At 40.9% G+C, this 15,644-nt stretch overlaps 1 protein-coding gene and 1 pseudogene across 2 annotated transcripts; both read left to right on the top strand.

Annotated features, from left to right (window-relative positions):
* The first annotated feature begins 2,020 nt into the window (after positions 1-2,020).
* On the top strand, positions 2,021-5,284 carry LOC147945450 (uncharacterized). Its single transcript, XM_087509258.1, has 6 exons — positions 2,021-2,395; positions 2,514-3,338; positions 3,384-3,554; positions 3,748-3,862; positions 3,908-4,262; positions 4,354-5,284. The coding sequence occupies exons 1-6, from the start codon at positions 2,021-2,023 to the stop codon at positions 5,282-5,284; spliced, it is 2,772 nt and encodes a 923-aa protein (XP_087365384.1).
* Positions 5,285-13,734: 8,450 nt separating this feature from the next.
* LOC104779926 (transcription factor TCP20 pseudogene) lies at positions 13,735-15,451 on the top strand (annotated as a pseudogene). Its single transcript, XR_015596585.1, has one exon. The product of XR_015596585.1 is annotated as a transcription factor TCP20 pseudogene (transcript).
* The last annotated feature ends 193 nt before the right edge of the window (positions 15,452-15,644 follow it).

The raw sequence follows: 15,644 nt of genomic DNA, 5'->3' as shown, positions 1-15,644 counted from the left end.
GCAATTGCTTGAGTTTCGCAGGTCGCCTCACCTTGACGAAAGCGGTGATCACTTCTATCCCGGTTCACACAATGAGTGTAATTGCTCTGCTAGCAGCGACTCGGGATGCATTGGATAGAGTATCGAGATCTTTTTTGTGGGGGAGCTCGGGTGAAAAGCGCAAGCAACACCTTATTGCTTGGGACAGAGTATGCTTGCCAAAAAAATATGGAGGGGTCGGTATCAGGAAAGCTAAGAGTATGAATATGGCTTTGTTGGCAAAGATTGGTTGGCGCCTTCTTCATAATAAGGAGAGTTTATGGTCGTGGATCCTACAGAGTAAATATAAAGTGGGGGATATCCACAACGCTGCTTGGTTGAAACCAAAGTCTACATGGTCCTCGACATGGCGAAGTGTGGGGTTAGGGGTGCGAGAGTTGATTCTAAAGGGCCATAGCTGGATTCTTGGTAACGGGGGAGACATTCGGTTCTAGAAGGATAGATGGTTGCTTAATGAGCCTTTAATTAATATGGTGGTCTCTCAAGTACCTCCAAAGAGGGAGAATGAAGTTGTTAAAGACGTATGGAGAGATGGTGTTGGTTGGGCACATGATATGATTGTACTGTATGTTAGTGAGGAGACGTGTTTGCGGTTGTATGCGATGGTGCTAGATAATGTTACTGGTGCCCGAGATCGTCTTTCATGGGGAGGGAGTCCTGATGGACGCTTTACAGTGGCTTCTGCGTATTCAGTTCTTACGCATGGCAGTATGCATTTGCCAAATATGGCGAGATTCTGGTCCTCTATGTGGACCTTAGTGGGCCCAGAACGAGTTAAGACTTTTTTATGGCTCGTTAGTCACCAAGTGATCATGACTAATGCTGAGAGGTTTCGTAGGCACTTGGGAGATTCACCAAACTGTCAGGTTTGTAGGAATGGAGTTGAAACGATCCTTCATGTACTGCGGGATTGTGGAGCTACGGCGGGGCTTTGGCAGAGATTGGTCCCTGCTGCTAAACGTACTCGGTTTTTTCAAGCTACTCTACTGGAGTGGTTATATGAAAACATGACTGCTGTGTATCAGATTGAGGGTTGTGTATGTTCTACGGTGTTTGGTATGGTCATTTAGTGGGGTTGGAAATGGCGTTGTGGCAATATTTTTGGAAGTACTGGGAAGTGCCGAGATAGAGTTAAATTTATTAAGGATCTGGCCAAGGAAATTCGTCGTGCGAACAAGGATATGGGGAGTATCCGATCACCTCTTGTGCGTGTAGACCGCATGATTACTTGGACTGCCCCGTCGGGTGGTTGGATTAAGATGAATACTGATGGAGCATCTCGTGGGAATCCTCGTATGGCAACAGCAGGCGGTGTGCTACGGGATGGCTCGGGAGCGTGGATGTGTGGGTTTTCTCTTCGTATTGGGATATGTTCGTCTCCTTTGGCTGAACTGTGGGGCGTCTACTATGGGCTTTGCGTTGCTTGGGAGAAGCGGGTGACACGTTTAGAGTTGGAGGTTGACTCGAGAGTGGTGGTTGGTTTCCTCGAGACAGGCGTGAGTGAGGCTCATCCTTTGTCTTTCCTGGTACGCTTGTGCGATGGCTTCATATCTAGGGACTGGTGTGTCCGTATTCTACATACGTATTGGGAGGCAAACCGTCTTGCTGATGGTTTGGCAAACTATGCTTTCTCGCTAGAGTTGGGTTTTCATGCTTTTGATTTTGTTCCCGATTGTCTTGTACCGCTTTTGTCGGATGATATCCAAGGCATAGATACTTCTCCCTATTTCCTACCAAAAAAAAAGAATAACTTGTTATGCAACATTTATATCCAAACCATTGATAGTAAAAACTAAATGTAAGACACTAAAACAAAGTTTGTATCTTATAAACAACACAAAATGATACAATAAGTTCCAAAGAATGATATAGTATACAATATATACGATAATAAAACTTATCCACACAACTCACTAAATTTTCTAGAAAAATTGTATTTATATTTTGATAAACAAATACATAGAAAAAGGGTAAAAAACAAATGGAGAGCGACGAAAACCCTAAGACGGCGAGGACTGGTGTGCAGGATGCAATGATGCTGGATGTCGGTGAAAACGGACGTCCTCCGGGCGATCCACCGGATGGGAGGAAGATGTGGGTGTACAGAGTTAATGGCGGCTCCGCTGGTGGCATGCGGATGCCGGAGAGTGTGATTGATGATGGCTTCGTATCCGCACGGCTACGAGTGGCATTTCCGAACGGAAAGGATGGAGAGCCGGAGATCACGATCGGAGAGGATGTTTTAGCAGTGATGCACAGCCTGTGGAAGAACTGCATGGTCGTGAAGATATTGGGACAGTCGATCCCGATTGCAGTCTTGAGTCGCAAGCTACGAGAGCTATGGAGGCCTAAGGAGGTAATGTTTGTAATGGACCTTCCACATCAATTCTTCATGACCGTTTTACACAGGAGGATACCTGGAGGCTCTTATAGGTGGTCCATGGAAGGTGTTTGGTAACTACTTGATGGTGCAGGATTGGACCCCGTCTTTTGACCCATTGAAGGATGAAATTGTGACAACACCGTTTTGGGTCCGGTTGAAGAACATTCCGGTGTCATACTATCATCAGTCCATCCTAATGGGTATTGCGAGTGGCTTAGGGAGGCCATTGAACGTTGACACGAAAATGCTGAACTTCACCCGTGCCAGATTTGCTAGAGTCTGTGTCGAAATTAACCTATCGAGTCCTTTGAAGGGGAAAGTTTTAATCAATGGTGAACGCTACTTCGTGGCATATGAGGATCTGGACAAAATATGCTCATCATGTGGTCTTTATGAACAATTAGTCCATAATTGTCCCACAAAGGTGACAGAGGGGTCTCTCATCGTTGCTGACAAGCCAGTGGAATCACCGGTTGTGGATGAGCGGCGAGTTTCACCAAGGGTTCAGGAGAAGAATGATGATGGTTTCACTACAGTTAACAGGTCCCGACGTTCATCAGGCATGACGGTTGGAGTGGATGCGGCGGTGGTTCCTATCAACGGTGTATTGGAATGGAATCTAAGGGATATTACTGGAAATCTGGGATTGCAGACATCGAATCGTTTTCAGACTTTGATTGAAGATACAATATCTAATGAGAGAAGGGAAGTTCCCATATCAACCGGAATGTATAAGGAAAACGAGCCTGTTACAAATCATCCAAATACGGTAAGAAGTGGAGAGCAAGCTATGAAACCGCATTTTAATTCCAAACCAGAGGGTGATAAAATTGATGGGCCACGTGTTGGGTCGGGGTCGAAGCAGGCTGGAGGACGCAAGAAAGTGGAAGTTAATGGGTTGAAGCTTAAAAAAGGGGTATAGTCCAGGCCCACTAAGGGGTTGATTTTTGGTCCAACAAAGGGAGAAGAAAGGTTATCAGAGAATGGTAAAAGGTTACGAGTTGAAACGGTGGAGATGGGACGTCCCGATGGGGTTTTTGCGACGGCACAGTTCAGTCAATCGGGGACCAGTGAGATGAATCATAACACTCTCCCACCGGATGCGAACAAGGGGAGCATGGAGAATCCAGAGGTGATGGTTGGGGTTAATCTCCAGTAGGACGATTCGATTAGGGAGCACGGACCGGCGATGGCCTGACGATACTTCCCAGTAGTTTGGAGTTTTTCTACCCAATTTCCCATGAATTGTATTCTATGGAACTGTCGGGGGGGCGAATAAACCCAATTTCAGGTGTTGTATACGTTATTTACTGAAAAAATGGAAGGCGGATGTGCTGGCTCTATTTGAAACTCACGCAGGTGGAGATCGAGCTAGTCAAATTCTTCAGGGGTTAGGATTCGAACACTCATTTCGTGTGGATGCGGTGGGTCAGAGCGGAGGTTTGTGGTTGCCCTGACGGTCTGGTCTTGGTGATATGGTGATAGTGGAAGCAGCAGAACAGTTTATTGTTGCGAAGCTAACATCCGGTGTGGAAGTGATGAACGTTATCGTTGTTTATGAGGCACCGTCAGCGAGTAGACGGAGTGGTTTGTGGGAGCAGTTGACATTGGTGATTGAGCGGCTAGACGGTCCTATTATCATCGGAGGAGACTTCAACACGCATGTGCGTGTTGATGAGAGAACATGGGGTCGTGGTGGTCTGTCCCCAGATTCATTGGCTTTCAGCGAATGGATAAATACCTTATCACTGATAGACATGGGTTTTAGTGGTAACCAATATACTTGGAGACGAGGGAAGGTCGCCGAGACCTATGTTGCAAAGCGTTTGGACCGAGTACTGTGTTGTGCTCATGCGAGAATCAAATGACAGGAGGCGTGTGTGAGACATCTGCCGTTTTTGGCCTCTGATCATGCTCCATTATATCTTCAGTTTTTCCTGGATGTTGCGGTTAGTCCTTTACGCAGACCCTTCCGCTTCGAGGCAGCCTCGCTTAAACATTCTAGCTTTCAAGGAGCTCTTAGTTGCTTCCTGGAATGGGATCCTATCAACTCCTGAAGCGTTGGAGGTGTTAAGAGTGGAGCTCAGGAAGTGGAACAAGGAAGTCTTCAGAGATATTCACAGGAGGAAGGATGACTTGATGGGGAAAATTAAGGTTGTCCAAGATATCTTGGATATATCCCCGACAGATGACCTGTTGCAACGAGAGGAGAGTCTCATTCAGAGTTTTGAGGAGGTTCTAGAACAGGAGGAAATCCTTTGGTTTCAAAAGTCACGTGAGAAATGGGTTGTGTTTGGAGATCGTAACACCAAATACTTTCATACTTCCACGGTGATAAGAAGACGGCACAACCGGGTGGATATGTTGCGTACTGACGCAGATATTTGGATATCGGGCCAACCAGAGTTGGAACAGCTTGCAGTATCCTACTACTCAAGATTATATTCTATGGCTGATGTCCTGCAGGAGGTAGAGAAGCTATCGATGGAGGGGTTTGTATCCTTAACATGTGAGGAATGTTTAAAGTTAGCCCGACCTTTTGCACCAGCGGAGGTGGAGGAAGCAGTCAGGAGTATGGGAAAATTTAAGGCCCCAGGTCCTGATGGGCATCAACCTGTGTTCTACCAGGACTGCTGGGACGTGGTGGGGGACTCAGTTGTGAGGTTTGTTCTGAATTTCTTTGAGAACAAGGTGCTACTTCCGGAAATAAATGACGCGTTGGTTGCACTCATCGCCAAGGTCTCTCAGCCTGAGCGTATTAGTCAGTTCCATCCGATTAGTTTGTGTAATGTTCTTTTTAAAGTCATTTCTAAGACTAGGCCTAGGCATTTGGGTGTTCAGATCGGGGTAAGGTTCGGGTAATTCGGGTTCGGGTTTTTCGGGTTTACGAATATAGGATCCGTACAGGTGTTCATATAATTTCGGGTCGGGGTCAGGTTCGGTTCCTCTCGGGTTCGGGTTATTTGGGTATTGACTTTAAGAAACATGTAATGTATCCAAAATATATTCGGTTATGGATAGTACCTACTCGAACATATCCAAAATACCCACAAAAACCTTAAATGTACCCAGAAAACCCGAATAACCCGAAAAACAAATGAAACTGCATAACATGAAATCTTAAACAAATGAAACTGAGCATACCATGTCTCGCAAAACAATTCAAACACATACCATGTCTCGCAAAATAAGCATCCCAACAAAGAAAAGCATGTCTTAAAATCTTAAACATCCCAACAAAGCAAACGAAACTTAAACATCCCAACAAAGAAAAGCATGTCTCGCAAATGAAAGAAAAAAAGAAAGAAGAATCATCCCAGCATGTCAGCCTTTAACACATTATCCATAGATCATGACATGTTACATCAAACCAAACATTTTAAAAACTAAACCTCACTTGAAAGAACAAAAATATGTAAGAGCTGAACTTACCGCCAAGTATAATGTCTCCTCATAAGTCTCTGAGTTCTAGTTGTTTTCATTTTGAAACTCTGAAAACAAACAAAAACAAATGTTAGTAAACCGTTACAACTGAAAAAAAAAAACAGACTTAATAGTTCAATATAATCGGATTACTTACCTTTCTGCAGACTATCAAATAGTTCAATATTAGCAAGGATATGTGAGTTTGCAAGGCAATCTTTTTCATTAATCTTCATATCTTGTTTCATCCATTGCTCAGTGCACATCAACACCTCCACCATGTAATGAGTTAAACAGCTCCTATGAGGCTCAATGATTCGACCACTAGTGCTGAAAGCACTTACAGAGGCAACAGAGGACACTTGCATTGCAAAAACATCCTTTGCAATTTCAGATAAAACAGGGAACTTCTGACTATTGAGTCTCCACCAAGACAAAACATCCCATTCTATTCCATGAAGGGTTTTAGGAGTCTCTATAGCATCCTTGAGATATATATCCAACTCATCCTTTGTTTCATCATCAAGTCCATTTTCCTTAACCATTTCAATGTAAGCATTGTCCATCATTTCAAACTCTGAGATTTCTTCTGCAAAGTCACTTGAGACTGATTCAAATATAAACTGATCTTGTGTAGCACCAGAAGAAGATGGAATCGATTGAGATGATTGTGTGCTTGATCCTTTGTAGTTGACACTATATTCCTTGAACATATCCTTCATGACATCAAGAACAGATGTGCACATACCCTTAGCTTCTTGACTATATTTTCCATAGAGTTTGTCAAAGCACATCTTAGCAAATTGCATTTTCTGTCTAGGGTCGAACACACTAGCAACAATCAACATCTTGTTAATATTCTTGATCCCTTCCCAATACTTAGTAAACTTCTCTCTCATTTCAATCGCCATTTTGCTTAGTTCACTATCATAACTATTGCTCAAAGTCGTGAGATTCTTCTCTATAGTGACAATTTCACCATAACACTTGTATGAACAAGTCTTAGTCGCAGCTGAGACAACCAAAGTAGCAGTGTAGAACAAGCCAAGAAACTTCACTAACCTCTCTATTGCCCTCCAATCCGTGTAAGAAGGTGGTCCTTTCCGTTTCACCCCATTGTCAAGTTCCATGAAGTAGTCATTATATAACTTGTCTTCATCCTCCATCTTCTGGAAAGCCAACCTAAACTTCATGGCTCTTGTCAACATCAAGTATGTAGAATTCCACCTTGTCTTCATATCCATTGGAAAACTCCCCCTAGTCATCTTCCCTGAAACAACCTTTTGCTCAAATGAGTCACATCTTGGACCTGAAGACCGAACATACTGCACTCCATTACAAACAGCTGCCACATTATCACCCACTTCAGACAAACCATCCCTAACAATCAAGTTGATGATATGAGCACAACACCTCATGTGCAAGCAAGTCCCATCTAACACTAAAAAATCATGCCTCAATAACTTAAATTCTTCAACAAACTTCTTCAATCCATTACTGTTGGCAATTGCATTGTCGACTATGATGGTGAGTAACTTCTCTATGCCCCAATCAACAGGACATTCAAGTAAAACCTTTGATATTGTGTTGCTCTTGTGATCCGTGATATACTTAAATCCAAGAATCAACTTCCTTAAGCGCCATTCTGCATCCACAAAATGCACAGTAATCACCATGTAACTAGCTCGTGTAACTTTAGCAGTCCATATGTCAGTAGTAAGAGACACTCTATGCTGCTGAGAAGATAGCCAAGCCTTCAAAGATGCTTTCCTGGCCAGATGCATCTGAATTATATCTCTACTAGCTGTTCTTCTTGAATGAGGCTTGAATAAATTACACTTGTTGCAGAAGTGTTTCCATGCCAGACACTCAATAAACGCAAGTGGCAATTCTGCCAAAACAAGCATTTCATTTGAAGCCTCTTGGAAGACACTCTCTGTTAGTCTTCCATCTTGCAGCTTTCCATCATTACTAATAACAGCTTGTGTCTGATGCCCTTTCCATGCCTTGTACGTTTTACATGTATCCAAATGCTTCTTCAAGTTTGAAGTCCCTTGTTTAGTTGGACATACAAGGGACTTCTTGCAATAGTGACAATCACCCAAATTCAGATTCTTCTCTTGTCTCGTGAAATGGTTCCAGACTTCAGACCATTGAACAAGTACCTTCTTAGGTTTACCACCATCATCATCACCTCTTGGAGCTTCTTTCCTCTTCCCTTTACTTTTATCACTTGGCGGAGGCATCTTACACCTATCTCCTTCTCCTTGTGTGTTCTCATCATTGGCGTTGTGGTTGTTCAAAGAATCCATCTACTGCATTTGAAAGATAATCGGATTAAAACATTTACATTAGCTAAGAACATTACAGCAGTAGCAGCAGCACTAGCAAAGCATTCCCATTCAGATTTGACCAACATTACATTACATTAGCTAAGAACTATAATCCGATTAGTAGCATTCAGAGTAGTAGCAGCAACAACATTACATTAGCTAAGAACTATAACACTAGCTAAGCATTCCCATTCAGATTAGACCAAAAAAAAAAAAATCTCATTTACATAAGAATCACACTTCCAACAAATCAAACAGTTTCATCTAGTCAACAATGCATAAGAATCACACTTGAAATTCACACAAGATCAGAGTAGTAGCAACAGCAACAACATTACATTAGCTAAGAACTATAACACTAGCTAAGCATTCCCATTCAGATTTGACCAAAAAAAAAATCTCATTTACATAAGAATCACACTTCCAACAAATCAAACCGTTTCATGTAATGAACAATGCATAAGAATCACACTTGAAATTCACACAAGATCAGAGTAGTAGCAGCAACAACAAAAGTCTCTAGCTAAGAAATTTCACAAACCAAAAAATTTGTTTCTCTTTAAAGATATAAATCTAAAAGAAGTAAAAATCAAAACAATTATACAATAAAGCTAAGAAATATAAAACTAGAATCAATAAAGAGGAGAAGGAAGCTTACAATTGATCGAGTACTAGCTGTATCTAAAATTTAGAATGATTCGATTTATCTCTCTGCTACTCACGATACTACTCATTTACATAGCATTTGAAACAGCAAACAATTAAGTTATGTATCTAAAATTCTAAATTAACAGCTATGAACAAAACAAAGAAGAGAATTCGACCCAAAAAATCAAATTCAATGTGGATCAAACATATACAAATTCGACCAAAAAAGACCAACTACAAAAATAGTATCAAGTAATCAACATAGTTTCAGACATAAACAAATCAATAATTAAAGAAAAAAAGAAGAGAATGAAGCTTACAATTAAGCTTGCCTGATCGATTTCTAGCTCCCTATGATCGGAGAACCCAAGTACCCAACGATGATGCTAACGGCGGACTTAGGTTTTGGGGATGGGTTTTGGTTTATAAAACCAAAAGATTCTTGAAATCGGACAAAATCAGGCAAGTTCGACATGGTTATGATTTTTTAGGAAGATTCACAAGGATTCGGAGAGGGAGAATAAGGCAAACAGTTTTATGAAATCAAATCATCACCGATTCATAAGGGATAAGGTGTATATGCTGTATAGTTGTCCTTGGGTTCAAACAGATATCGTCGGTTCCACAGGTTCGGTTCGGGTAATACCTGATACCTGTGGGTATTTAGAAACAAAAACCGAGTGGTTAATTATACAGAAACGGGTCGGGGTTGGGTCGGGTTTTTGCGGGTCGGGGTCGGGTCGGTTCCTTGGGTTTGGTTTATTTGCCCAGGCCTAAAGACTATGGTGCTTAGGTTAGAGCAAGTGATTGGAAATTTGATTGGTCTGGCGCAGTCAAGTTTTATTCCGGGTCGGTTGAGTATTAATAACATAGTCATCGTGCAAGAGGCAGTGCATTCAATGCATAGAAAGAAGGGTAGAAAAGGGTGGATGCTCCTGAAACTTGATCTAGAGAGAGCATATGATCGAATACATTGGGATTTCCTTGAGAATACGTTGAGAGCAACAGGGTTTGATGAAACTTGGGTTCAATGGATCTTAACATGTGTAGTTGATCCTTCGATGACAATTTTATGGAATGGGAAGAAGACAGAGGCCTTTAAAGCATCTCGCGGACTGCATCAGGGAGACCCTCTCTCTCCCTACCTTTTTGTTTTGTGTCTTGAGCGTCTCTGTCAAATGGTGGATAGATCAATTGCAGCAAAGGAATGGAAGCCAATATGACTTTCACAAGGAGGTCTGAGATTGTCTCATATATGATTTGCTGATGATTTGATCCTGTTCGCAGAAGCTTCAGTAGCCCAGATCTGAGTTATTCGTCGAGTCTTGGAGAGATTTTGTGTATCCTCCGGTCAGAAAGTAAGCTTGGAGAAGTCCAAGATCTTCTTTTCTGGTAATGTTTCTCGAGAGCTGGAGAAACTAATCAGTGATGAGAGTGGAATCAAATCAACAACGGATCTGGGAAAGTATCTAGGCATGCCTATTCTTCAAAAGCGGATCAATAAGGATACTTTTGGTGAAGTTCTTGGTAAGGTCAGTTCAAGACTATCAGGATGGAGAGGCAAGTTTTTGAGCTTTGCGGGAAGGTTAACTCTGACAAAGTCTGTTCTGGCTTCTATTTCAGTGCACACAATGAGTACCATCAGCCTCCCGAAGTCTACACTGAAGGAGCTAGATAAAATTTCTCGCTCTTTCCTGTGGGGTAGCAATCCGGAGAAGAGGAGGCAACACCTTGTAGCTTGGGAAAAGGTCTGCCAACCTCGGGAGAAGGGTGTTCTAGGGATCAGGAAGTCTCAGGATATGAACAAGGCCTTACTAGCTAAAGCAAGATGGCGTGTACTACATGATCATACGAGCCTATGGGCACGGGTGGTACGTTGCAAATATAAGGTTGGTGGGGTTCAGGACCAGCGCTGGTTAGCTACGAAAAGACCAAGTTCATCAACTTGGAGGAGTATTGTGGTCGGTTTAAAGGACATCGTTTTGAGAGGAACCCGTTGGGTTATTGGTGATGGTGGAAGCATTCGCTTCTGGACAGATAAGTGGGTTCTTACTGAATCTTAGTCTGAGAGGACGGTCATTGATCTCCCAAGTGGTTTTGAAGAGATACGAGCCAAGGATGTATGGTGTGATGGGGAAGGTTGGATTTGGGAGAGTATTTCACCCTATGTTGTTGTGGATACGAGGTTGGTATTGGCAGCAGTGGTCATTGACAAGGTCACTGGTGCGAGAGATAGGCTTGTTTGGGGAGGCACGTCCAATGGGCTATTCACGGTTATATCTGCCCACTCGATGCTCATAGCAGACTCAGACCCTAGACCGAATCTGTCCAGTTTTTTCCAGCGTTTGTGGCAAGTCAGAGTTCCAGAGAGGATTCACACCTTCTTGTGGCTTGTTAGTCACCAAGTTATCATGACTAATATGGAGAGAGCTCGACGTCATTTGGGGGATACAAGCGTATGTCAGGTGTGTATAGGGGGAGACGAGTCCATCATGCATGTTCTGCGAGATTGTCCGACTATTGCAGGGTTATGGGTATTGTCCCACGTCGGCGAAGAGAGCTGTTCTTTGCGAACACGTTATTTGAATGGTTATATGGCAACTTAGGGCTGACAGATGGTGAGGGAGAGTCTTCCTGGGCAACGCTCTTCGCCATTGTAATATGGTGGGCTTGGAAGTGGAGGTGTTCGCATGTCTTTGGTGAAGTGAGTAAGTGCAGGGATAAAGTTAAGTTTGTTACGGGTATGGCTAAAGAGGTGGAATCGGCCAATAAGGCTGCTCAGGCAGGAAATCGTGGGGGTGAACAAGTAGAACGTATGATTTGTTGGAAATCTCTGAGTGATTGATGGATGAAACTGAACACTGATGGGGCTTCACATGGGAACCCGGGTCTGGCCACAACTGGTGGAGTACTGCGTGATAGGATGGGGCAATGGTGCGGAGGTTTTCCGTTGAATATAGGAATTTGTTCTGCACCTTTAGCGGAGTTATGGGGAGTGTACTACGGTCTACATATTGCTTGGGAACAGCGAGTAACACGGCTTGAGCTGGAGGTTGACTCGGAGTTAGTTGTGGGTTTTCTAACCACAGGGATTGCTGCTTCGCATCTCCTATCGTTCCTGGTACGTCTGTGCCATGGCTTCATTTCTAGGGACTGATAGTCCGGATATCACACGTCTATAGGGAAGCTAATCGTCTAGCGGATGGGTTAGCCAACTATGTTTTCTCTTTGTCTTTAGGTTTCCATTAGTTCGAGATAACTCCGTCTATTGTGGAGTCGATTGTTAGGGATGATGTTGTCGGAACTGCGGTTCCGTGCCATGTTCGGTTGTGTAGTTTACTTTTTCTTTTTTTCATGAATAAATAGTAAGGAGGTGTTTTGCCTCCTTGTCCTCTACCAAAAAAAAAACAAATACATAGAAAAAATTTTATCAACATTAAATCAAAAATCTCAAAAGGTTTACATTTTACTTTATAATTTTAAATTAATGATTTTCTTTTGACATTTATTTTTATTTTGGCAACAATTAATAATATTTTGACATTTACACTGAATAATACTTTTTTTCCCTTCAAACCATTAAATAATACTTGACAAAATATTTACTTTTTTATTAGCCTACAGAAAAGTAAAAAAAGAAATTCCGGACAAAATTCATTAAGGGGTGTTCTTGGATTTAGGATTTTAATGGATTTTAATTAACGCAGGACATTAGTGGATTTAAAAGTCTAATGTATTTGTGTGGATTTTATAATGCATATAAGGTGGATTTGAAAGTCATTGATAATGTGGATTTGAAAGTCATTACCTTATAATGCATATAAGGTGGATTTGAAAGTCATTGAAAAAATTATCCATACACTGTGTGATACACCAAAACTATATTAAATTAACAACACCGAGACTTTTACAAAGGTCATGGAAGACTTTTTTGTGGAGAAAGAAACAAACATTGAACCTAGAAAAAAAAAGTTAAAGAACACAAAAAATCTCTCAAAAATAACACAAATCTGATGAATAAGTGTGATAATATAAAAGGATTGAGAAAAAAAATCAAACAATAATATGTTAAAGGCTAGAAATCCATCTAGAGAGAGAGGGAGGAAAAAAAATGAAATGCTTGAAAAAAATGTAGTATTGTGTTTGTTTATATTTTAGAACCCATAAAAATATGAACAAATTCAGATCATAGTTACAGATCACGAATCTAGAAAAAAAAAGTTGAAGAACACAAAAAAAAAATCTCAAAAATAACACATGAATATGTATGATTATATAAAATGATTGAGAAAAAATATCAAACAATAATATGTTAAAGGCTAGAGATCCATTCTAAAGAGAGAGGGAGGAAAAAAATGAAATGATTGAGAAAAGTGTGATATTGTGTTTGTTCATATTTTAGAAGCAAATTATGTTGAAATCCAATATCAAACAAAATCAAGTAGATATTAAATAACACTAGATTTTAATAAATTTTTTAAAATACACAATTAAATAACACCTGATTTCTAAATACATCAAAATCCTTTAAAAACCACCCTCCAATAACACCTCCTAAGTGTTTTACACAAAAAAATAAAAAAGAAAAAAAAAGTCATTGAATGTATTTATTAGTGGGAAATGAAGTGGCAGTTCTTTTAGATTCTCAAATACCTTTGATTTAAATGTGAAACGGTCATTACTTTTTCCCTTTACGGATTTGTTTGGTTACTTTGCTGTTTATGGTCTTTATAGTATCAGTGTTTGGTGAGAAACCTATGTAACTCACTATCTCTCTCTATGTAACCAACAAAACAAAACAACAAAACAACACAAAAAGTAAATAAATAAATAAACAAAAAGAAAAAAGAAAAAGACAAAACTAAAGTCTTATACTTTTAAGTGTTTTCTCATTTCTTTTTTGACCCATTTCGTGAGATCGAAAGATGATAACTTTTTTTTTTCTTCTTTATTCTTCTCCATTCTGCATCGGGATCTTACGGGAGAGAGTGTTTTCAGTATATTATTAATTTCGTAAATTCCTAAGGAAAAAAAAAACACTGCCAAAAATTTCTCAAAGTCGATACCTTTTCTTCTCGAAGTCACAATTCTCACAAACCCTTAATTGAAATTGAATCCAAAGAGAGAGAGAGAGAGAAAGAAAGGATTTTGATTAAATTAAGTCTGGACCCTGAAGAAGTCCCCACACAAAAGAAAAGGCTTCGATGGATCCCAAGAACCTAAATCGACACCAAGTACCAAATTTCTTGAACCCATCATCACATCCACAACCACCGCTGAACCAGGGCATGGGAGATAACGACGACATCAACAAGGATGACAATCGCAAATCTACTGAGATTAAAGATTTCCAGATCGTGGTCTCTGCTTCTTCCGACAACAAAGAACCAAACAACAACAACAACACTACTATCAAGAAGAGTCAGAACCAGAACCAGCTTGGTCCTAAAAGAAGCTCTAACAAAGACAGACACACTAAAGTCGAAGGTAGAGGTCGGAGAATCAGGATGCCTGCTCTCTGTGCTGCTAGGATTTTTCAACTGACTAGAGAATTGGGTCACAAATCTGATGGTGAGACTATCCAGTGGCTGCTTCAACAAGCTGAGCCGTCTATTATTGCAGCCACCGGTTCAGGAACCATACCTGCCTCTGCTTTAGCTTCAGCTGCTGCCTCTGTCTCTAACCATCATCATCAAGGTGGGTCTCTTACTGCTGGTTTAATGATCAGTCATGACCTTGTAGACGGTGGTGGGTCTAGTAGTGGTAGACCACCGAATTGGGGAATTGGTGGCGGTGAAGGAGCTTCTTCTAGGTCTAATTTGCCAACTGGGTTGTGGCCAAATGTAGCTGGGTTTGGTTCTGGTGTGCCAACCACTGGTTTAATGAGTGAAGGAGCTGGTTATAGAATTGGGTTTCCTGGGTTTGATTTTCCTGGTGTTGGACCGATGAGTTTTGCATCTATCTTGGGTGGTGCTGGTGGGAACAATCATCAGATGCCTGGGCTTGAGTTAGGATTGTCTCAGGAAGGCAATGTTGGTGTTTTGAATCCACAGTCTTTTAATCAGATTTATCAACAGATGAGTCAAGCTCAAGCTCAAGGTAGGGTTTCTCACCATATTCATCATAACCATGAAGATCATCAGCAAGAGAGTGGTGAGAAAGATGATTCTCAAGGCTCAGGGCGTTAAAAGCATTGGTTTTTTTTTTTTTTTTTTACCTTCTGGATTTGAAAAGCTTTTGGCTTTTTGTTTTGTGATAATATTGTTGTAATTTGTACCACCATGGAGAAGAAAAAGGAAAAAAAAAAAAAAGGTTATAATATACTGAGTGAGAGTGGTAGTGTATACTTCTTGAAACCTCCGCAAAAACACAGGTGAGCTCCAATTTGAGGATGATGATACAACTACAAGAGAGTGGAATCTTCAAACTTTTTGTTTTCTGAGTGTTTGTGATAATTTTTTTTGGCAGTTGTTGTTTGAACTTGCAGGTGGAGTTTGTTAATACACACAGCCAGAGATTTTTTGTTTGTTTGGAGTCTTTAAGTTCCAGAGAGGCTTGTTTTTTTGTTACCTATTCTGTGTTTTGTTACTTTTGAATATCAAGAAACCCGGCTTTTTTTTGGATAGTACAACAATGGTAATTATGACTTCCTTGAATGAAGATTACATTGATGGAAGAAACTATTATAACTTCCTTTGATCATTGTGTTCTTTTATTGCATCTATTCTTCTCTTTCGCTCGATCTCTCTGAATGAGTTATGACTTTTGTTTTATTGTCGAGTGTAAAGCACTTTGCTACATGTTCTGATTCAGTGGCT

The sequence above is a fragment of the Camelina sativa genome, chromosome 4 (genome assembly GCF_030686135.1).
Source record: "Camelina sativa cultivar CO46 ecotype springtype chromosome 4, ASM3068613v1".
NCBI classification, from domain to species: Eukaryota; Viridiplantae; Streptophyta; class Magnoliopsida; order Brassicales; family Brassicaceae; genus Camelina; species Camelina sativa.
This window is presented reverse-complemented; position numbering and strand designations above follow the sequence as displayed.

Excerpts from the sequence above, each read along its gene's own strand:
- LOC147945450 (XM_087509258.1), top strand. The coding sequence starts at position 2,021 with ATGGAGAGCGACGAAAACCCTAAGACGGCGAGGACTGGTGTGCAGGAT. Across the intron at positions 3,863-3,907 it reads TGCGGTGGGTCAGAGCGGAG|TGGAAGCAGCAGAACAGTTT; the intron begins GTTTGTGGTTGC and ends ATATGGTGATAG. Across the intron at positions 4,263-4,353 it reads AAGCGTTTGGACCGAGTACT|TTTTTCCTGGATGTTGCGGT; the intron begins GTGTTGTGCTCA and ends TTATATCTTCAG.